The 23,393-nt window shown below is 40.0% G+C and overlaps 1 protein-coding gene across 1 annotated transcript in view; it reads left to right on the forward strand.

The window, feature by feature from the left end:
* Positions 1-598: 598 nt before the first annotated feature.
* LOC126188824 (radial spoke head protein 6 homolog A) overlaps positions 599-23,393 on the forward strand; it is a 254,633-nt gene continuing 231,838 nt past the window's right edge. Inside the window, exons 1-2 of the mRNA XM_049930436.1 lie at positions 599-651; positions 5,985-6,174. Coding sequence (XP_049786393.1) covers positions 599-651; positions 5,985-6,174 — 243 coding nt within the window. The remainder of the gene's footprint in view (positions 652-5,984; positions 6,175-23,393) is intronic.

Here is a 23,393-nt window from a genome sequence, read left to right on the forward strand (position 1 = left end):
GGTGTGTAGTTACTATGACAGTTAAGCTCTGTAGATAGTTGATGCAAGCGGGAACATATGTGATTAATTGTTCCAGATGTCTGTGGAAGATTGCAAGCATGGTTGAGATATCAGAAGACAAGCACCTGTATTTGTGCAAGCAGAACTGAATATTGATGACCTTGATGTTTTATGGCTCTTCATCTACGGGCACTTGAAAGTATGCATCTGTGATTTCTCTTTGAAAATGTTCTCATCTGACAAGCTTTGTGTGGAGGTCTCCTGGGTATTGTATAGGTCAGGTTTCCACTTGTACCAGAGCATTAGTTATTTAAAATCTCCACATCATGAGAGGGAGCAATTTGTTTTCTTTACTACTTACTACCCGAGTGTTTCTTTTAATTGGCTCCATCACCTCAGTCTCTTGACATCAATCGAACTCCTGCTTGGTGGCTGCTTGTAAATGTGGTTGAAATGGGATGTGCTCGGCAGCAACGATGCCTCATTGTAGTCGCGAGACGTGAGCTCTGAAATCTGTGTTGCACCTTGGGCCAGATTTGAATATAGGTGTGAATACTGTAAAGAAGGCATCAAGTCCCTTAATAGAAACATGTAAGAGATGACTTGCACTTTGTCATTGATGGAGAATCCAAACAGTGAGAAGGCATCCAGGTTGGAAATGTTTCCAGCTGTTGATCACAAATAGTGTTATCAGCTATGTAACCTCCTTATAGGATGGAGCAATTGTGAGTTGACCCTGGAGGGAAATTGAACTGTCACCATATGTTACCAAATTACGAAAGGGTGGGGCTAATTCTGGGGAACCTAGAAGTGGATGTGTTTGGAGGATTACTTAGAAAACCGTAGCCCCTGTGACCACATTGCAATTGAATTCTTTCCTCCTAATTATGACGTTTGTAATTAGCTTTTTAAATAAAGAACTGTTCAAGGGAGCTTTTGCATGAATTTTTTGCACCATCGCTTGACTAATGTGCAGGACTCAGTCAATCATATTGACAGTTTGCGTCAGAATCTCCAGAAATGACTGTCTTTTCAGTGGACAGTAGAGATTACAAATGATCTCTGTACTCTCGCTGCCAGTGGGTCCTATGACATCGTCTCCGAATTCGCTGCTGTCTCTGTATGCTCAGAGACTCGATTTGTTTGTCTCTGCCACAGCCCATTTAACTGAAAACTCGTCACTTGACTCTGTTGTTGCATATGAGTGCAATGTACCAGTGCACAAAGGAGGGTGAATGCATGAGTTTGCAAATATAACCGAGGACTGATCATTGTTGCTACGTACACAGCAATTTGGGAATATATATATATATATATATATATTGATATGCATGTATGGGTGCCTATAAAACTTTTTTGGAGGCTATTGTAAATTTATTTTAATTCAATACATTGATATGCACATACTGATGACAGTACAAGAAACAGGACATGCGGACGAAGTGTATTCCCTAAATAGTAGTTAATTATTAAAATAAAACTACAGCACTCTTTGAAAAAGTTACAGAAATTAATGATAAGCTACACAACTAGCTATTATCCTGTAAACACACGTTTCCATGACAGTGTCTGTACTATGTTTTTGTTTGACTGAGCACAAACATTTTCTCATGGTTGAGGTAAATAAACAAGAATACTACTATCTTGTTTCCATTGGGCAAACTCTGTATGTTTTCTGTCTGAAGCACACACTATACTGTTGACCTTTTTCCAGATGTCACTCTTCATCTAATGGAACACATTTGCAATTGCTGTACCTGGCAGCACTTATTTTTCATGTTGCAGCAACCACAGTATAGCACTGAGGTAATGGCAGTGTGGTGTCACCGCCAGACACCACACTTGCTAGGTGGTAGCCTTTAAATCGGCCGCGGTCCACTAGTATACGTCGGACCTGCGTGTCGCCACTATCAGTGATTGCAGACCGAGCGCCATCACACGGCAGGTCTAGAGAGATGTACTAGCACTCATCCCAGTTGTACAGCTGACTTTGCTAGCGATGGTTCACTGACAAATTACGCTCTCATTTGCCGAGACAATAGTTAGCATATCCTTCAGCTACGTCATTTGCTACGACCTAGCAAGGCGCCATTATCATTTGCTATTTATCTTGTGATGCATGTACCGTCAGACCGATGTTCACCAATTATGGATTAAAGTTAAGTATTCCAGAAGCTACGTACTTTATTTGCTACTATAAAGACCTTGTAATTTTCCAGACCTCACGCCAGCCTGCGTGAGCTTTAACGCGTGCCTTTCGGTTTCACCTCATAGTGGCTTGGCTGTCTTGCCATGTCACAACAGGCAGCATCTCTATTTGTAGTGTGTGCAACTCTCAATATTACACTCAAAGTCACACTCGTCTTGTTGTTCAGCAGTCTGGACATAACAGTAGTCTATGCCACAGATGTCGAGGGAGTGCTGTGGACTGTTCCGAGGTGTGACATGGTGCATGCTGTGGTTTCTGGATCTCCTACTTACAGTTGAGCCATGAGGCACTCATTTGCAGTCTTTGTGATATCTTATAATGGTGGACTGCCTAGTTTGAGTGCTGACATGTATACTTCTGGATCAGGAGCCAACTGAAGTACTTTGTCTTGAAAGAAAGAGTCAACAAATGACACCTCACATGCAGACTTCATGCAAGGTGATTCTTGTTCCTCATGCTTCTTTTTTTCTAAGTGTGGTACCCTTATTTCCATGCTTGAACTGCAGACAGTTGCTTCCCCTTTTGCACTTGAGGTGCACAACAAGCTTCCAAAATGGTGAAGTGTGCTATGATGGCTCAGTTTCAGTTTCAGTGAGAGGCAGAATGCTGTGAAGGTGCACAAGTGTAGCAGCCGTAGTTCTCCCTGGTTGCTCCTTTCCATGTACAGAGCCACTGCACCTTGGACACTGGTGTCTTATCAAACAGGTTGTGGCAACCCCATTATCAGGGTTTCAAGGACATAAGTATCAAACAAATGACAGAAATCGAGACATGTTCTTACAACAGTCTTAGAATAATTCCTGTCAGAGGCACCAAACAGCCGTCAAGATAAGTTTTATTTTGTATCCCACTGGGGGTTAAAATTGTTATGTATACTCATGATAGTTCAGTACCACTATGCAGTGTTTGGAGTAAAGTTTAAACTGCTATTGAGAATATTCACAACTGGTATGAGGCTGGAGGCTGGAAGTTGTGAGCCAGTAAATTCCAAAATAAATGGCAAGTCCATTGTAGACATATCCCAAATTTGCATATGAGTTCACAGTTAGGTAACGAAACAAAAATAGAATAGCACATGATGGTATTCTTAATGTAATTATGTGCAACTGATTTCCCATATGCTCTTATTTAAAGTGGCCAAGAAACAAAAGGGTTTGCTATCTAAATTACACCTCCTGGCAGTCATGCGACTCGGTGCCCTATAGATCTCTTGAAGCTAAAACTAGTGAGAGCCATCTTCATATGTGGTGATGGGTGGATTGTCCCCACTCGTGTCATCACATTTGGCAAAATGAGGCTGTAACGAGATTGTGAGTGCTCTAGTATGACACTTAGTCATATCATAGCACTTTCCCACACTTTTGTGGATAGGTGCATTGTCCTGATGAAAAATGAAAAATAAATATTCTTCTTTGTCAGTCAATAAGAAGAAATCATTCAAATCCCAGAAAGATCATAACCATTCTATTTGATGAACTCGATGTTTTTGGTACAGGGCCATGAGTTTCTGCCCACTGCTTCGATTGCTGTTTATGGTGTGAAATGATGATTACCTCGCCTCATCACCAGCAACAAATCAGCAAATAAAATGAGTTACATTATTTTTAAAACAGTCCAAACATAGTTTAGAAATTGGTTGTTTGGTAAGCATCAAATAACTGTAACACCATCTTGTGCAAAGCTTTTTAGTGGTTAAGTCTTCATATAAAGTACTACTCTTTTTTTTTCGTCCTCAAATTTCCATAAGCTACAAGGTGTTTTGTACACCTTAAATCTCCAGTTGTCAAATAACATATTTTACCTTTCTAGATATTTTCATCTGGGGTCACATTTTTGGGTGTCATCATATGAGTAATAGTCAAAGGAAGGTTACAACCATCCTGTTAGTACGCGTACTTTTTGACCAATAAAAAACATTTGACATTGTTAACCATGCATTTCTCCTTCACAAACTTGAACAACAAATAGTTCCAGGCACTGTTCACAACTGGTTGCAGAGCAAGAGGCAGTTTGTTGAAATCAGGAACTCTAAGGGAGCTACATCTTACAGGTCAAAAATACCAGGTGCGAGTTACGGTGCCCCAAAGGTTTTTGTTCTTCGTTTTGTCCACTTTACACTGTTCATAAATGACCCTCCAGAACACATACCCAAAGTTAATTAATTCCAGTGTCCAGATGAAACAACTGTCAGTGAGGACACACACTGAGAAGTAGTCCGGAGGAACATTAACCCACAGTCTTGGTTTGAGGCAAACTGCCTAGTGATACATATACTAAAGACAGTAAACATAAGATTCTACCAAGAAAACAGTCACTTGATCTAGTCCTGATGTGCATACTTGTGGAAACAACATCTGCACAGTAAATGACATCCAATTTTTTGAACTGCATGTGACACAATATGCTTGCAATTTCCCTGCAGACCAGCTGTCAGAAATGCGTAGCATAGTATAGTTCTCATTATGATCAGTATGAGATATAACTAATGTAGACACTTTAAATATTGTGCACCATACCCTATTTGAGTTTGTTGTTGGCTATGGTCTGATTTTCAGAGGAAATATCTCTGAATCTATTACCATTTTTAAATAACGGAAGCAAGCAATGAGAATACTCTCCTTTAAACAGAAGTGTGGACACTGTAGGCCACTTTTTAAACAGTAAAAATCCTGCCCTTAGCATGTCTGTATGTAATTAATTTGACTTTTTTCACATTGCAGCATTTAGAATCCCGAAACAAAAACCTCAGTCACCACTCCTTTGATAAAAGAAACAAAAGTCACTTATAGATTACATCACACAATACAAAATTATGTGAAGACAGTGAAGAATATGGGAATACAAATATTCAATCATCTTCCACCAGAATTTGGAAAAAAGAAAAAAAAAGTCAAATCAATAATGGGACTGAAAGCCAAGCTGAAACAAAATTTTATTACGTTGATAAAGAAATTTTTGGAAACAGAGACATAATGTGAAATTCATGCACTTCATTTTCAACATGTGTAGTGACCAAGACGACACTGTATATTTCATTTTTCAGTGATTGACATTTGCAATTTTGTTTTGTTTTTTGGTCTGTCAGTGAGGTATGAACTCACTTTCAGTAAGATATGTATATGTGATATGTTATGTTGCATATGTATAAGTGTATGTATGTAGGAATAGATCACATATGGAGGTGTCCAAAAATGTACATGTAATTCATGAAGCATATCATGTACATTATCAGTGGATAGTTAATAATAAACAAATAACTAAATTAGTGCTGCACAAATTTTAGCTACTGAAGTTGAAGGGGGAAAAGTTCAACAAAACTGGACCAACTTTAAATGAATTCAACAGAATTAAGAAACAGAGAGATTGGTATGGTACTCATCATAAAAATGACACGTTTAGTTACAGACAGGCACAACAAAAAGACTGCTACACATTTAGGCTTCAGCCAAAGCCTTCCTCAGAAAAGATATCACATTCACAAAAGCAGGCATACCTCACACACACATGACCACCATTTCCAGCAACGTGAACTATCCTTTTCCTGATATTGTTTCCTGGAGCTTAAACACTCAAAATTTCTGTTGCCATTAAACTGTCCAAAATAAAGAAATTTATGTTGGCATATTACATCAGGAATGTTAATAAAACCATTCAACAAAAATCTATAGCACACTTAATGAAGCAAGCTACATTTTCTTTGTTATGATATTATTACACGAATTGTCTCTGTGGATTACTAACTACTGACATGTTTTTGGGATGTACTGTGTTTTAGGTATGACCATTTGAGTGCTTTGATAAATAAAATACTTTCAGAGAAGCCAGAAAATATAATGGAAGGATTTGAAGAGTACAGCCGAACCTTGAAAGAAAAATGGTTCAGATCAGCTGCAGATTGTCTTCAGGACCAATATATCATTCGTAACTATCCAGATTACACACAGAAGCTCATCACTCTATTTAGGGTATGTTTCTTTATGTTACAATTTATGATTAATTTTTGTTTGACTACTACTTCTGAATCATTTTCAGAGACAATTTGTGGCTATGAAATTCACGTGCCAGATCTTGAAATTTTTCTGTTTTCAGTTTAAATCTGAGATAATAACGAGGAAAGCAAAATGTATCTATTCAACAAAAAATTAGAACATGCAATTTTTATTTATTTATTTGTTTATTTATTCACCCAGGAATAAAACCACAATGACATAGAATTTTTCATCATAATACAGTGAAAATAAATAGCCCAAATATACGCATTGTTGTTGTGATTTTCAGTAAAAAGATTGATTCGATGCAGTTCTCTACATCAGTCTGTCCTTTGCTAGTCTCTTCGTCTTTGAATAACTGCTGCAGCCTACATTGATTTGAACCTGCTTATGGTGTTCATCCCTTTTGTCTTCCTCTACAGGTTTACACCCCCCCCTCCCCCCCCCCCCCCCCCCCCACTAACACACACACAACACTTGCCTCCATACCAAACTGACTCTTTTTCCCTCCCAGTTTGATTCAATACATTTCAAAAGCTTCTGCTCTCTTATTGTGTGAACTGCTTGTTGTTGATGTTTTACTTCCATAAGAGGGTACACTCAAGACAAATACCCTGAGAAAAAACTTCCTAACGCTTAAATTTACATTAGATATTAACGAATTCCTCTTTTTCAGAAAACTTTGGCCGTATTTTGCTACTCAAGTAGCAAGAGTCATCATCTATTACTTCTAGTGTCTCATTGCCTAATCAAATTTCTTTAAAATTGGTGGACTTAATTTGACCACATTCCATTACCCTTGGTTTACTTTTCTTGATGTCCATCTTATAACTGCTTTTCAAGACAATGGCCATTCCATTCAACAGCTCTCCCTATTCCTTTGCTGTATACATACACGTAGAATATATAAGAATATTTTTACGAGGGTACGACAGGTGATCAGCCATGGCCTTGCTGAAGAAACTGCCAAGTATTTGCCTGAAATATTTTAAGAAAACCTAAATCAGAATTGCCGGGCAGGGCAAACTTCATCCTCCCAAATATGAGGTCAGTGTCTTAACAACTGTACTGCCTCATCAGTTGCTTCCTATTGTACGTAGTTCTATTGTTCGTACACAGTTTACACAACATAAGTTATAATACAAAAAACAGTTTTGCACTGTTTCTTCTCATATCTTTGCCCTATCACTGCACACACTATAGAGACATCTGCTAGTGACTTCATGACCATGAACATGCTTCTCTGCCCCTTGCACTTCTTTTGAAAACTGATTCTAAATCTATAAATATGCTGCTATACTCCACACATCTCCATGTACTCTTCAGTCCGTTGGGAAAACTGAGTCAGCATCCCTCCCATGATGAATAAGGTATTGAACTCAAGAAAATGACAGGACATTAGTATTTGTTCACTGTTGTAAGAAAATGCCATCTTAAGGATGGCTGTAAGTGTTTCATGTTCTTACAAAAGACATGAGTAAAAGACTGTTGTAATTTGCGAGCTTTTGGAGCCAGTGGCTCCTCCTTCAGGTAGAAGGGATGCAGGGGAAGGAAGAAGGGTGAAGGAAAAGGACTGGAGAGGTCTAGGAAAAGTCACCCAGAACCATGGGTCAGGGGAGACTTACTGTATGGGATGAGAAGGAAAGACCGACATTTGGGGACTGCATCAGACGAGATTTGAAAATCTAAGTGCTTAAGGGTGGAAGTCAGGGTAATATGCAAGACAGAGATTACTACTAAAACATCGTGCACAAGTTAATAAGAATGAAAAGCTTGTGCATTGTATGTAACAAGAGGTGGGAGGGGGGCTGTGAAAAGCAGATGGGAAACACAATTCAGTGAGACAATTCATTGTCTTTCCCATTGTCTTTCAGCTTGATACATTTTTGTCATTGGATGGCACTTTTGTAGCAAGTAGCATACCCTGTATATCATTTTTTACCTGTGACAGTAATTTATGAACTTTGGATTGGTGTAGTGCTTCTGTAAAGAAATGATACATTTAAGTGTTTGGGAGGAGTTTCTAATACCCACAGTTATCCATCTACAAGGTGTCCTACTCAAACCTCCCTGAAGGACGCAGGAGAGAAAAACCACAGCAGAAATGACAATGAAAAATGCACCACATTGTAGAGCATCTCAAAGAATTTATTTTCCCGCTTCAGAAGTGCCAAGTAGCGTTGCCAGAGTGCAGCATGGTCCCATAAAGTGAAAATGGCAACTCCACAGCAGCGCACACAAGCAGTAGTGTGGTTTGCAGAAACAAAACTGCAGATAACTGTGCAGAGAAATTATCATCGTGTGTATGAATGTGATCCACCTGATGTGAAAACAATTAAGGAATGGAATAGGAAGTTTCTGGCAGCAGGAAGTGTTCTGAAACATTCTGGCGGTGCACGCTACAGAGTTTCAGAAGAGACAGTGGAGGACATCCAACAAACATTTTTCAGAAACCCACGCAAGTCAATTCGTCAAGCATCTAGGTGTTGTGGCAGCTTCTGCCACCGAATGTATCAGGATGACCAAATGTAGTGGGAAGACACCAAATGTAGTGGGCAGGTGCCAGGAGGTGCTGTATTAAAACTTGGGGAGTACTTTCCAAATGATTTATTTGTTTCCACTACAGTGCTCCTCTCACCTCGGTCTGCGTCACAGGTCCCAGCAATGCTGAGGAAGCACCCCAGCAGCCTGTGCAATGCAACGCTGTGTCGTGCTGGCCTTGGCCGGCCCGCTGAGGTCCGATGATGTCAGGATGGCTGGACCAGCAGCCGACTCAGCACTGCTCGGTGTGAGCCACGGGTAGCCAGCTGTGTCCTTCTCCACAGCGGTGTGGCTGAGATCGCGGCGACGAACAAGCGCCCACTATCCGGCATCCGAATCTGCAGCCCTCGCCTCGGGAAGTCTCCTGCATGTGTTGGGAGCCGAGGTGACTGCCTGCGGTAGTGAGCTGAAGAGTGGCCCACCGCTGGCTGGCTGCGGACCCCACGTCAGCCTCAGAGGGTCGAACCAATGACCTGCCATGGACTGGGCGCTGGCACCCCATCTGTTGCTGCCTGTAGCCGGCGGTGTGACACACCTCGCCGTCCAGGAGAATGAATCTCGTTAGAAACGGCACCTATTTATAATCAGCTGTGCGCCTCTGTTTTGCCAAGCTCACCACTTTGCATCACATACGCATAACACTTAGGTTGGGCAGTGGCCCTCTTCTGCCTGTGAGTTGCGCCATGGAAACTGCTGTGTTCACCCTCTCTGGCAGTTCTACACCCATGTGGCCTCTATTTGCCTTCACAACTGCTAGTATGCGTAACTTAATGCAATCCGTCCTGCACCTGGCTGTAACTCGTGCTCCGAATATCTCACAAAACTAACTTTCCCTATCCTAAATAGTGGAGCCGTTACATAGGCAACTTGATGTACCTCGATCAACATTGAATCATGTAGTTCACCAGCGTCTTTGTATGCTTGCTTACAGAGTGCAAATTCTGCAATATCTGATGCCGAACGACAACCACGCCAACAATAATGTGCTGCAGATATGCTGCAGCATATTGATACGCCGATATGCTGCAGCATATTGATACGCCAGATTTGGTGTTCGCAAAATTCGCATGTTGCCATTGAACTTGTTCGTGACAGCCCTAAACTAAATGTCTGGTGCGGGCTAATGCATGACAGGATTGCTGGACCATTCTTCTTTACAGAACAAACAGTGAATGGATCAGTGTATCTGGACATGTTGGAGCAGTTTGTGTACCCTCAGTTACAAGACTTGCAACCCAACATAATTTTTCAACAAGAAGGAGCTCTGCCACATTGGTCAATGCCTGTTCACAAGTTCCTGAATAGGAAATTTCCCAGTTGTTGGATCGGTCGCGGAGGACCCATTGCCTGGCCACCATGTTCACCTGACATTACGCCACTTGATTTCTTCATGTGGGGATTCGTGAAGGACCATGTGTATGCGATCAAAGTGGACGATATTCCTATGTTGCAACATCGTATCAGTAACAGAGGAAATGTTACAAAGAACTTGGCAAGAAATTGATTATGGACCCAATGTTTTTTGTGCTACAAATGGTTCACATGTAGAGGTGTATTGATGATAAATAAATAAATTATTTCAGATTTCGTATCTACTGTGGTTTTTTTTCCTGGGTCTTTGAAATCAGAGAGGTTTGAGTGGGACCCCCTGCTGCTGGTTGAAGTGGCTGCTTTTGGAAATGTCTCCTCAAAAATTAATTTAAACAGTGCACAGAATTTAGTGAACTTATCATCTACATTGTTTTCCCTATATACTTCACCTGAGGTTTGTTTTGCTAATGCCGTAGAAAAGTATGTATTTTACACTCAAAATCCTTTTGTAGACCTGCGATTTTGTTGGTTTTACCAAGCCTTTCTTTAGTTTTATTACCTGACAGTAATGGTACAAAAGCCTAAGAGCTCTTATGAATACTTTACAATTTTTCCTGTCAATATCTGTAAGTACATAGCCAAAAAGCAGTGTTACTTTTTTGATACCTTACTAGTGGTGTTTGCCATTTTTGCCATGCCAAAAGTTCAAAATATTTGTGAAAATAGTACTAATTTTGCCCTGAACACTTGTGTCTCCATATATTATTGTGTTAGATTTGAAGTTGAGGTTATTTCCAGGACTTCAATTAATTTCTTAAAGTAAGTGCCCAAATTACCAGTAGGTGAGCAGTACATACACAGAGTGATTAACTTCTTATTGATGTCCAGAATTTCAGTTCAGCGGCTTCCAGCTCAAATGTTTACCAGCATTAACTGTGATCAGGTGTTCTCTACTTTTAAAATGTGTGCCATTTCTAATATAATTACATGATACCCCACCAGTGACAAGGTGTGAGTTATTCATAATTGTACTTGCTTTTAAAAAAATCATTAAATGTAACAGTGTTGTTCTCATAATTATTATTGTTGTTGTTGCTGTTGCTGTTTACAATTATCCAAATAATGGTACTGTTGTTATAATAATTATTATTTTTGTCATTGTTATTATGTTGTTGTTTATGATTAAATCCATCTTATCACACCCTAGTATTGCACCAAAAAATGCCCTATGCCGTGTATTAAAGTACAAGGCACAACATCATAAAGATTAGGTCTACTGAGTGATACCAGATACTTGGAAGATACCTGTTATTGTATCTGCTAGAATAAGAATGATATTAAAAGTGCTGGCACTCTCAGTTTTGCCTATATTTGAGGTCTGTTCTTCAATCCTTCTTATCAAAAACTTCAATCGTGGAGTCATAGAATGACACTTGTCGTTCCACCGACTTGCACAATTGTTTTTTGTTCAATAACAAAGCAAGGAGAGCTGCATCAAACCAGTCTCAGGACTGAAGACCACAACAACAACAACAACAAAGCAAGGTGAGAAAGTCTGGTTTACAACTGTGTATTTTGAACATAAGATACATTATGCTTCTGAACATCTAATAGTAAGGTATTATTTAAACAAAAATCTATCCTTGAACTGCCAGATTTAATGAGTGCCTGTACAGATGTAGTAATATGGTCCTTGGAGTTTCTGCGCCATATCCTCAAGTTGTTGAAATTGATCATGTCACTCATGCCATTTTTTTGTCCATAACTCGTCGGAAGAGAGCAAAACACATAGCCAACGGTACAATTTTTGTGTCTGTTTACAATCACATAACCATTTATAAGAGGAGTACCAAGATCTTTGGAAATGTCTGACATAATTTTTAGTTACTATATTTACATGTGGAAGATGTGGTGTATGGCATCCCTGTTTCATCGTGTCACTTTTCCCATCAGAATCAAGACCTTCAAATGGATGTGTCCACATACTTTCCAGTACACATTTACAATTGGTGTGTTTTGTATCTTTTGAGGAGCCTGCTACTTCGTCCATATTGCTTCAGCAACCCTACTTCACATTTACACAGAATCTAATTTAAAATCATTAAAAATATACCTCTTCACTAAAACAATAATTAATAAATAATAATATGTACTAAAATATGTACCCTGATTCATATCTGAACACTTTTGGCACTGTAGTGCTGAAAGAATGACACAAGTGTTTTTAGAAGAGTTAGAGAATCGTAGGTGCCACATGATTATCAACTTTCTTAACAGCTGTACAGCCCTCCTTCTTTTTGTCTAGTGGAAACAAGAAAGGGGATGGATCTTACAAAGGGATGTGCACACACCATTAATTGATGTTGCTGGGAAGTTACAGAAGTGTAGCATGTAGTTGGCCAGCCCCTGTGGCATTCCAAACTGGCACCCTTCACACTGACCGCTGTTAATTTCTTAAATACCCCCTGGTTAACAGTGCATTTTACAAGTGCGAAGTATGCCTGCAGCTGATCCTGTCGAGAAGACCACTGGAAACACCTCCCAGACCACACAAACACTGAATAACCAATTTCACAGACCGAAAGTGAGGGGAGGGGCTAGTAGAATTGGTTAATACAAACCATTTAGAAATGAACGGAATTATGATTTTCAACACATACTTATGTTTTTTTTCTTTTTTTTTTATGGAAACTTTTTCTTATTTTTAGCACAACTGAAAATAGAGACAAATGCTTAACCAATGCCATTGGTTACATTACAAAATGTTAAGTACATCTGGAGTAATTTGTAACATGAAGTTGAGGCTTGAAACCTCAGACCTTCAGTCATGTGGTGTAACAAATAAGATCTGTAGGGGTATGTTTACAAAGGCTACAATGTTTACAAGTTTGGCTGCCTCAGCGTCTGCACGTAGCACTTGCTGAATTAGTCCTTGTATTCAGAATAACTGTAGTACACTGTATTACCAGATGTCTGTGATAATGTACTGTACGCAAGTATGAACAGAAGTACGCACAGTAGGAACAACAGAAAGTTGTGAGTATAACAGTATGTACACTGTTGTAAGAACTGTGAAAATGGTTTATTCTAAGTCTGAAAAGGCAGAGATGATACTCATTATGGTGAGTGTAGACAAAATGCAGCTGCAGCCTTCAGGTTGTATGCAGAAAGCTATCTGGTCAGAGATCATCCAACGTGCCGCACATTTGAAAACATCTGCAAACAATTGTATGAACAGGTATGGTCATAACATGCCATTGGGTCTGTAACAAACCCATCACAGGAGAAGCAGGCACAGTTCGTGTGTTAGCTGCTGTTGCCATGAACCCATACATGAGTTCACGTAACATCGCAAGAGGCAGTGCAATGAGTCAAAGTAGTGTAATGTGCATACTTCGTCACAAATTTCACCCATATCATGTGTTGCTGCATCAGCAATTACATGGAGATGACTTTAATAATTTAGTCAATTTCTGTCAATGGGCAGAGAATGTGTTGCAGCACTACCTGCTTATCGATGAAGCAGGTTTCACAAACTGCATTGCAGTGAATTTAAGAAACACGCATTACTGCTCCGTGGACAATCCTCACGGGCTTCGACCGTTAGCGACCATGGAATGTAAATGTAAGGTGCGGAGTAATTAATGACCATCTCATTGGTCCTCACTTCATTGAAGGTACCCAAATAGCTGCAAAATACATTGAGTTACTACAAAATGATCTGCCAACATTGCTAGAAAATGTCCTGCTGGAAACGCGTAGATGTATGTGGTATCAACATGACAGTGCTCCTGCACATTCTGCAATGAACACTAGGCTGACCCTTGACAGAATGTTCGATGGGCATTTCATAGGACATGGCAGATGCATAAATTGGACAGCCCATTCTCCTGATCTTACACATTTAGACTTCTTTCTGCAGGGTACATTAAAGAAGAATGTGTATCATGATGTGCCTACAACCCCAGAGGATATGAAACATCATATTGAGGCAGCCTGTGGTAACATAACACCAGATGTACTATATCGTGTAAGACATTCATTATGTGGTATATTACAAATGTGTGCAGCAAATTGTGGGCACCACTTTGAGCATTTATTGACCTTAAATGTCAGGACACACTCTTTTACATTCTGTATTTGATAACAAAAAACAAATTTGTAAGTTTAACTACATTCTCATGTTAATGTACATTTTCTTCTAACAAGTCAGTTTCGTACAGTACCCTTAAGAGAAAAAGACTAATTGAAATGTTAGCATGTGGACGTAACGTACTGTTCATATCTCTTGTGTACCTATGTTACGTCACTGTTCTTTTTGTATCCCTAATTAATTCGGTTCTCTACAATACACACGATTGAACTGCTGAGGAGTTACTCAATCATCGGTTTTACGTTATAAATTACTCTGGTTGTAATTAACATTTTACAGTGTAAGAAATGACATTGATTTAGTATATTTTTCTATTTTCAGTCTTGCTAAAAAAAACAGGTTTCCATTTAAAAAAAACTTAAGTATGTGTTGAAAATTATATTTCCATGCATTTCTCAATGGTTTGTATTAACCAATTACACCAGTCTCTCTCCTCACTTTCGGTCTGCAGATTTGGTTATTCAGTGTTTGCTGTAGTTTGGGAGATGTTTCCAGTGGTAATGTTAGATGACTCACCCTGTATACCAAGGATGTTTAAGTGTGAAAAAAAAGTGTTATCTGTAACTATAATTGGTGATTACAGCAGTTACTAGCATACTTCACCCCTGCCCCCCACCTTTCAGCTAGTTCTACAGTATCACGTTTGTTTGATGGTTGCACTGTATACTGTATTCCAGTTACTCTACATCACTGCTCTTAATGCATACCACTGTGCTGTTTACGGGCTATAGTTCAGCTTTGAGCTGGTGTACTTTATTTTTAATATAATGCACTGTTTGATGAACATTAGATAACTGAGCAAATTTCTGATATATTTTTCTCTCTGATAGCTGGTGGCTGTGTGTTTCAATATTGTAGTTTCTATCTCCTGTACTAAGGTACTAGTTTTTAATTGATGCTGTATCCTATCAGAAAGCAAACAAAATTCTTGCCGTAATAACATCTCTCATATGTTTCTAAAAGCGAAGCTGTTAATTTATCGAAATTTATTAATACTTATGTAGTTTGATTGAAATTTCTACAGAGTGACTTTGTAGCAATCACAACTTCAATAATTTCATTCATTTATTTAATCACATTTTATATGTTTAATGTTTTGAACCCTACTTTTTAAAATTGGTAATCTCAAAATAAAATATTCATTGAGTAAGATATGCTGTAGTAACATTTGTGGCACTTTATCTCATTTCATCTTGTAATTAAATTTTAAACACTGGAAAATGGTTCTGATGATGATGACAATGTCAACAATCAACTTTACCAATGTCATAATATTGCCACTAGCCTGGTGCCATCAATGGTTGTATAAATACCAGCTTTCTGTAATATTTGATGCCTGTAAAAGTAATTGGACTTTCCATCCAGTTCAGTTCTGTTCTGAGTTTGTGTTAGTGTTCTCAGTAAATGTTCTTTCAGTGCCAGGCATTGTATTTCACTGATGTCCTATCTTTCGGATTTGGACTTGAGTGTGGTTACAATGTGACATTGTTTAGTGGAAATGCTGAGTACTTCAAAACATCTGCATCACCATGGCTCCAATCAGGCAGTACAAAAGCCATCACATACCCAGACAGGAGCCACAATACAAGCAGTGCATCATTCCCATGCTCCGTATATTTGGGAGACAAATGAATGCCAAGCCACCAGTAAGTTATCTGCACATCAGGCATCCATCAGCATTCTCCATGGCTACTGGCCAGGATACAATGAAATGGCTGAAAGGATTTAACCCAGTAACCAGATACAACTGGTGGAAGATGTGTTTGGCAAATGCGTACTACTTCTTGAATTACACAGCCCAGTAGATGTTCGAAAACAACAAAGAGACACTCGGTAAAAGGGACAAATTCCAGGCCAAACTGAAGGAAACATTTGGTGACAATCAGCAGCAAGGCTGTGTAGCAGAAGAACAGGACTTGGTATCATGAAGAAATGACTCAGTTGTACATACAGAATGTTTCGGCACTAGGCCACATCAAGAATCCTAACAGGACAGAATCCTACAAAATCTCGTACTTGATGGAAGGTCTCACAGAAGGTATGTAAAGGTAAAAGAGGTCACAATTATAAAGGAGTTCATGAAGTGGTGCCATCGAATCAAGGAAGTGTGACAGAAAAGAATCGGACAACTGACCAACTGTCGAATATAACCCTTATGGAAACTGTGGAAGACCACTGTGAGCTTGTCTTTCTCATATGCCAAATAGTAAGAGAAAAGATACAGCAGTTTGTGGCAAACAGAAATGTTGAACCGAGTACACAGGAGATATCAGCCTTGAAAATTGACCTGGTATGTCAGGATGTAATAGAAAATGTTGAGGAAGAGGTGTATAGATCTGTTTCATGAGTCTCCATGACCAGTCAAACACACCATGAAGAATAGACTCGGCCAACTTGGACTTCTGCTGCCACCATAAAATGACAACCTAGCATCTTACAAATGCAGATACAACCAACTCCGTCACCAAGTAAAATGCCCCGCAGTATCACTGACATTTGGAGGACAGAAGACAACACACCATCTGTTTCCACTGTGGATTGCCTAGACATGTTGTACACTACTGCAAAGAAAGAGGACTAGGGTTTGACAACCTATTTGCCACAAGGTTTCAACCATCACAACAGCCCTCTTCATGCAAGTCAACTGCCGATGTTTGTAGTCAATCTGTGGGCTGAAGGTCATCACTATACACCGGTTAAGGCCACTCCAAATATGCCATAGCCGTTCCCAATCATCATACATAGGTACCAACTGTTTGCCTAGCCACTAAATTCAGGAGGACTAAGAAAGGCGACCATCGATGGAGGTGAGGCCATCACAGGTGAAAAGCTTCCATGGAACACAATTACCAAGATCACAGGATATCACATTGATGCCCAACTAGTGCAGGCACCAGTCAACTTAGGTACTGCTTTTTCTGTAACATTGAATATTTATTGTCATCTGCTATAGAAGACTATGTTCTGGACATGAAAGCAGTTTTTTGAAGGTTGCAAACAGGATATACGTCAAGCTGACAGAAATATGTATTGCAAGAATAACTATCAATGACAGAACATGTTGTTGTTGTCTTCAGTCCTGAGACTGGTTTGATGCAGCTCTCCATGCTACTCTACCCTGTGGAAGCTTCTTCATCTCCCAGTACTTACTGCAACCTACATCCTTCTGAATCTGCTTAGTGTATTCATCTCTTGGTCTCCCTCTACAATTTTTACCCTTCACGCTGCCCTCCAATGCTAAATTTGTGATCCTTCGATGCCTCAGAACATGTCCTACCAACTGATCCCTTCTTCTAGTCAACTTGTGCCACAAACTCCTTTTCTCTCCAAATTCTATTCAATACCTCCTCATTCGTTATGTGATCTACCCATCTAATCTTCAGCATTCTTCTGTAGCACCACATTTCCAAAGCTTCTTTTCTCTTCTTGTCCAAACTATTTATCGTCCACGTTTCACTTCCATACATGGCTACACTCCATACAAATACTTTCAGGAACGACTTCCTGACACTTAAATCTATACTCGATGTTAACAAATTTCTCTTCTTCAGAAACGCTTTCCTTGCCATTGCCAGTCTACATTTTATATCCTCAAGGTTCATGGTTCATGGGGGTAGGGACAGAACATAAAATGACAAATTTCAAAAGACAGAACATAACTTTTGAAATTTGTCATTTTAGCAGAATATAATCATAATGTTATTCTCACATGGAACTTGTTTGCTGGCACCACAAATAATAACAGACCATGGAGGATCAAAGATTCAGATTTACTAAAGTATTCCAACAACCATACATACCAAAAATTGCTCTGGGAAGCTGTTTGCCATTGAAGACATTGTTATCCTGCCATTGTCAACAAGAAGAGGTCTAGACATCAATCAAGATGCACAATTACACTGTGAAGCTTTCATTGTTTGCAAAAAGCTACTCAGGCTACAAAACAACACTGCATTCCAGCAGTGATCAAAATCATTGTGAGTGGTCAAAGATAACTTTGGATCACAGACTGTCATGAGAAGCCACGACTCATCGCCATATGTATGTCTGTAGTGACAGGCAAACTTGGCAGCAGCTTAATGACTTTGGGGAAACATTATGCTCCCTGCCACCACAGACAATGCAGGATAGGAAGCTACCATCTAGTTTCCAATAGGATCTGGCCTGAGCGGGGAACAACTTCAGTGAATAATAACCATTCTGTGTCAGTTTTCGGATGCTTTGAAGTATGGAGCGGAGAAAATATAGACCAAGTGGCCCATGATAAAACACCATATCAATTTTGGGGATCATTCACCAGCTAACCAGCACTCATATAGAGTGTTGCCTGCTGAACAATAGATAATCTGGGAGGAAGCACAGAAAATGCTCCAGCCAACATCATTGAATCTTCAGAGAGTTCTTGCTTCTCGCTAGTTGCCTTTGTGAAGAAAAAGAATGGCACGTGGCATTTCTGTGTCAACTACTGATGACTGAACAAAATCATGAAGAACAATGTCTATCCATTGGAAGCACTGATGAGACCGTGAAATGATCAAAAGGAGCAAAGTATTTCTCAACTGTGGACATGGAGACAGGATATGGGCAAATAGTAGTTGATGAGGCTGACAGGAAAAGACTGCCTTCATAAATTGTGATGGCCTCTGTGAGTTCAAAGCTATGCTTTTTGGACTATGTAATGTTCCAGCCACCTTTTAGCATATGATAGACAACCTGCTTTGATACATTAAATGGACATTGTGTCTTTGCTGTCTGGATGACATCTTCGATTTGAAGAACATCTAAACTAACTGACAATTATGTTGAAGTGTGTTCAGACTGTATGCCTCCACATGAATCTGACACCGTGCCTCTTCATCACCCAAGAAATAAGAATATTGGAGAACCTTGTGATGGATGATGGAGTCTGTCCCAAACCAGAAAAAAGAAGAGCAGTCACATATTTTCTGAGTCCTTGGCATGTTCATGATGAGAGAAGGTTGGCTTGGAATGTTCTCATACTACCGGTGATTCATAAAAGACTTTTCTGATCCCTTGCAAAAACTACTGCAGGGAGATGCCAGTTTCCTGTAATGAGATGTAAGAAAGACCTCTCCTTGTCCATAAGGCAACACGAACATTTGCTTTAGTAAATTACACTGTAGTAAATATTGCAACCAGCCACAAGTTTTCTTGAAATGTTTTTAATATACCATCACTAGTTTTGGGCCTGAGCAATTGTCATATGATAGCATTGATTTCATGCAATTTATACGTTTACGTCCTAAAATATAACAAAATTTTTACATTCGTCTCCTGAAATATATCAACATTTTGTTAGATTTTAGGACACAGATGTAAACCTTGCAAGAAGTCAATGCTACCATCTGACAGCGGGCTCAGACCCGAAACTAGTAATGGTAATTCCAAGAAATCTTTTGACTGGTTGCAGTATTTCCTAAGTTTAATGCACAAAAACAGCTGTGGTGTTCTCCAACCAAAATGGATAAAATAATTTTCTCTGGTTCTAACATTGTATGACGAGAGTGCTGAAACAGAATTTCATACCAATGCTAGTGATTTTGGGATGGGGCAGCTCTAGTGCAAATTCAGGTAAGTACTGAAAGAACTCTATTTTATACTTCCAGAGTACTCTCCAAGTCTGAGAAGAGCTGTTCCACAACAAAGAAACAGTGTGTTGCAGTTGTGTGGGCCTTCAACAAGCTCCAGCCATATTAATTTTACAAACGATTCACCATTGTGACAGATCACCATTCTCTGTGCTGGGTGACAACCCTGAAAGTTCTGTCAGGTTGATTGATGAGGTGGCACTGAGGCTTCAGGAGTACGTCGTCACAATGGTGTATAAAAAGGAATGCAAACAAAACACCACTTACTGCCTTTCAAAGACTCCTGTGGCAGAACACAGCAGTGTGGACATAATATCAACCATCACTCCATTAAATGATATTGCCCCTGAACAGAGCGAAGCTCCAGCATTGCTGAAAACTAAATTAAGAATAAATTGTGTTCAGCAGATGAGGGAGGAGTGGACGGGTGGTGGGGGGGTGGTGTTGGTCGCGTGAGGGGAGTTAGGTTGAGAGATTGTAGTCATGCACTTCCCTCCTTTGCAGTCTGCAAACTGATGAGTGAGCATGCAAGTCCCTGCTCTCTGTATTTCACTACAATACAAGAGGTGTTTTACAAAGTTATACCAACATTTCGACTGCTTGCCTCATGAATCACTGACAATGCAGAATGAAAACAGTCTCAGGAAGTGTTTATCTTCCACAAAGTGCGTTAACTAGTGCTACAGATGTGAGTTAGTAATAATACCAATGCAAGAAAAGGATATGGGCAAATTCTTCGTAAATCTTTCCACGCACTTCTACACTGCTAGAGGCGAAATTGATACTTGGTCATCCTGTATGGGAGTTGTAGCATTCTTCCAGGGAAGACAACTTTCTCCACCATGAGCACTGCTTGCTTTTCAGTTTGCAGCAAACTATACCTCCCCAGCATTTTCTGTCTAGTTATCTTATGTGAGTGGACAAAATAACTTCACTGAGCTTGTCTTTCCATAGTGGAGATAGTTTCATTTTAGTAAGTGAGAACTTTTTTACAATTGTTAAGTGAACTTTTTTCTAAAATACTTTCCTATAGACAAGGCACAGAAGTGTGATGTTGTTAGTGACTTAATGCGGTGTTGGTGGGAAAGGAATTTAAATGCTAAATGATCTTGCTGCTGTCTGTCATTGACAGTGTGTTGTTGTGGTCACCTGGGCTGGAACCTCCTACTGTTTTTTCAGGATGCAGACTAAGGACCTGTGTGGCATCATAAGATATAATAAAATAATATTCAAGATTATTCCAGTTATTACTCAGAATACAAGTCGCTGTGTCTTCTACGAGTGCTGGTGGTTACGTAACCAGGAGAGTAATCTGCTGAATCCAGCAGCATATTCAAGGATGCTGAGAGCACTGTATCAGCTTGGAGTTGAAGTTGATAACCTGCTTGTGCTGCAGTTTGCTGCTGCTGGCGAGGTAGGCATGCTCCATTGGTAGTCCTGCTTAGAGATGGTGGTGACAGTGATCTGTGTGTTTGATTCACTTAACTGTTTCAGGGAGTATTCAATCCCTCTCAAATCAGTACCTGCATTATCCCATCAGGTGGACCATGATGTCAGATGCTTGGATGTTGTGCTGAATGCCGAATCTGGACTGCCAGTGCTATAGGCCATCAGACTCACTTTATACTGGAGTTTCAGGGCAGCTTCTGCTCTGGGCAGGAGTCATGTTGGCAGACACCTGGACTTCCCGTCAGTGCTGGCTGTTGTGCTGATTCCAGTAATGTATGCTGGTTTCATTATCCATGGTTACAGGTCACCAATCTTCTCTTGAGGGAGCAAGTACAGTACCAGCACTAGAGCAATCTCACACACAAGATGTTAGCATACCATAACCAGAGAATTGATTGTGAACGATATGAAAGCCATCAGTCCTATTGATCAAGTGTAGGCTAGTAGCATTGGAGTAGTTATGCCACTGAGGAGAGGCTTTACTCAATGCCATCTTTTGTAATGACGAAATTAGTTCTGCTTTTCTAATGTTGTCAGCTTTTCTCAAGTTGTCAAAAGTCTGCAGCCTACTACATTTGCTTAACCAATCTGTTACAGTGTCTTTATTGCTTTTTTGAACCCATAGCAGGTAATGTTGCAACCTACCTAGTATCTCTTACATAAAATTACAAAGGCAAGAGGCTCTGCACTCTTCTAACAATTTTCTGCCAAGCTCACTTGCAGTCTCACTCAAGAGTGTCGAGGTTGCTGTTTTCCTGACTAAGTAACAGTGACGAACTGTTTACACTTCCCAGTTGGCAGCTGTTGATACTTCCTCATAATTGAGTAAAGCCGACTGTTTGAAATTAGAAAATTTTACTCTCCCATTTCCTCATTAGTTTTCTATGTACCAATATTGTAAAGCCATGTAACCCTGTTGTAGTCACTTGTTGATGAAGTAATGAATGACCAGAAAGTTACTGCATTTCTCTCATCATTAAATACGTTATGAGTAGGCTGTGTTAATCTCTTACATACAGGAATTACTGGCATTTTTAAAGTGCACTGTGCTCAGTGGCATTACTTCCGTTCATCCACAGGTGACCACATTCAAATCTAGAACAGTAATCTTCTGTAATGCTTGCTTGACTTACACTGAAATATTTTAAGTTCCATAACTCCTAGGTGACCTACTTCTGTTACAGAGGGAGCCGATGTAAGCCTCTCGATCTCTTCAGATGTTGGGAGAGCTGAGGCTGGAGTGATGCATTTGACACTCCTCATGTTGTGAAAAGTATTCCAGTAAGTGATAGTGGAGATGTGGTAGATGTTTGACACTTTCTGCTGTAGAGTAATTTTATTTTTTCATAATAGCTCGCTCAACAATTACATATAAGTAGTCACTGAATAAACTGATAGTAAATCCACCGTACAAACATGGGGCCTGTGAAATCATTTTTTCTACTCATGAGAGAACTGGACGATTTTCCAAGAAGAACGTTACAGCTGCTGTATGGGATGACAAAGAATCATTGCCCTGTAGCAAGAGTTACGTGCATTGAAGAGCCAAAGAAACTGGTACACCTGCCTAATATTGTGTAGCCCCCCCCCCTTCCCCTCCCAAGGATGCAGAAGTGCAACATGACATGGCATGGACTCAACTAATGCCTGAAGTAGTGCTTGAGGGAAATGACGCCATGAATCCTTCACAGCTGCCCATAAATCTGTAAGGGTACAAGAGGGTGGAGATCTCTTCTGAACAGCATGTTGCAAGGCATCCCAGGTACGCTCAATAATGTTCATGTCTGGGGAGCTTTGTGGCCAGCAGAAGTGTTTAAACTCAGAAGACTGTTCCTGGAGACACTCTGGACATACGGGTTGTCGCATTGTCCTGCTGGAATTGCCCAAATCCATTGGAATGTGGAATGGACATGATTGGTTGCAGATGATCAGACAGGATGCTTACATATGTGTTACCTGCCACAGTCATATCTAGACATATCAGGGGTCTCATATCACTCCAGCTGCACACGCCCCACACCATTACAGAGCTCCCACCAGCTTGAACATCCCCCTGCAGACATGTAGGGTTCATGGATTCATGAGGTTGTCTCCATACCTGCACACATCCATCCACTTGACACAATTTGAAA

This window comes from Schistocerca cancellata, chromosome 5 (genome assembly GCF_023864275.1).
Source record: "Schistocerca cancellata isolate TAMUIC-IGC-003103 chromosome 5, iqSchCanc2.1, whole genome shotgun sequence".
In the NCBI taxonomy this organism is placed as follows: Eukaryota; Metazoa; Arthropoda; class Insecta; order Orthoptera; family Acrididae; genus Schistocerca; species Schistocerca cancellata.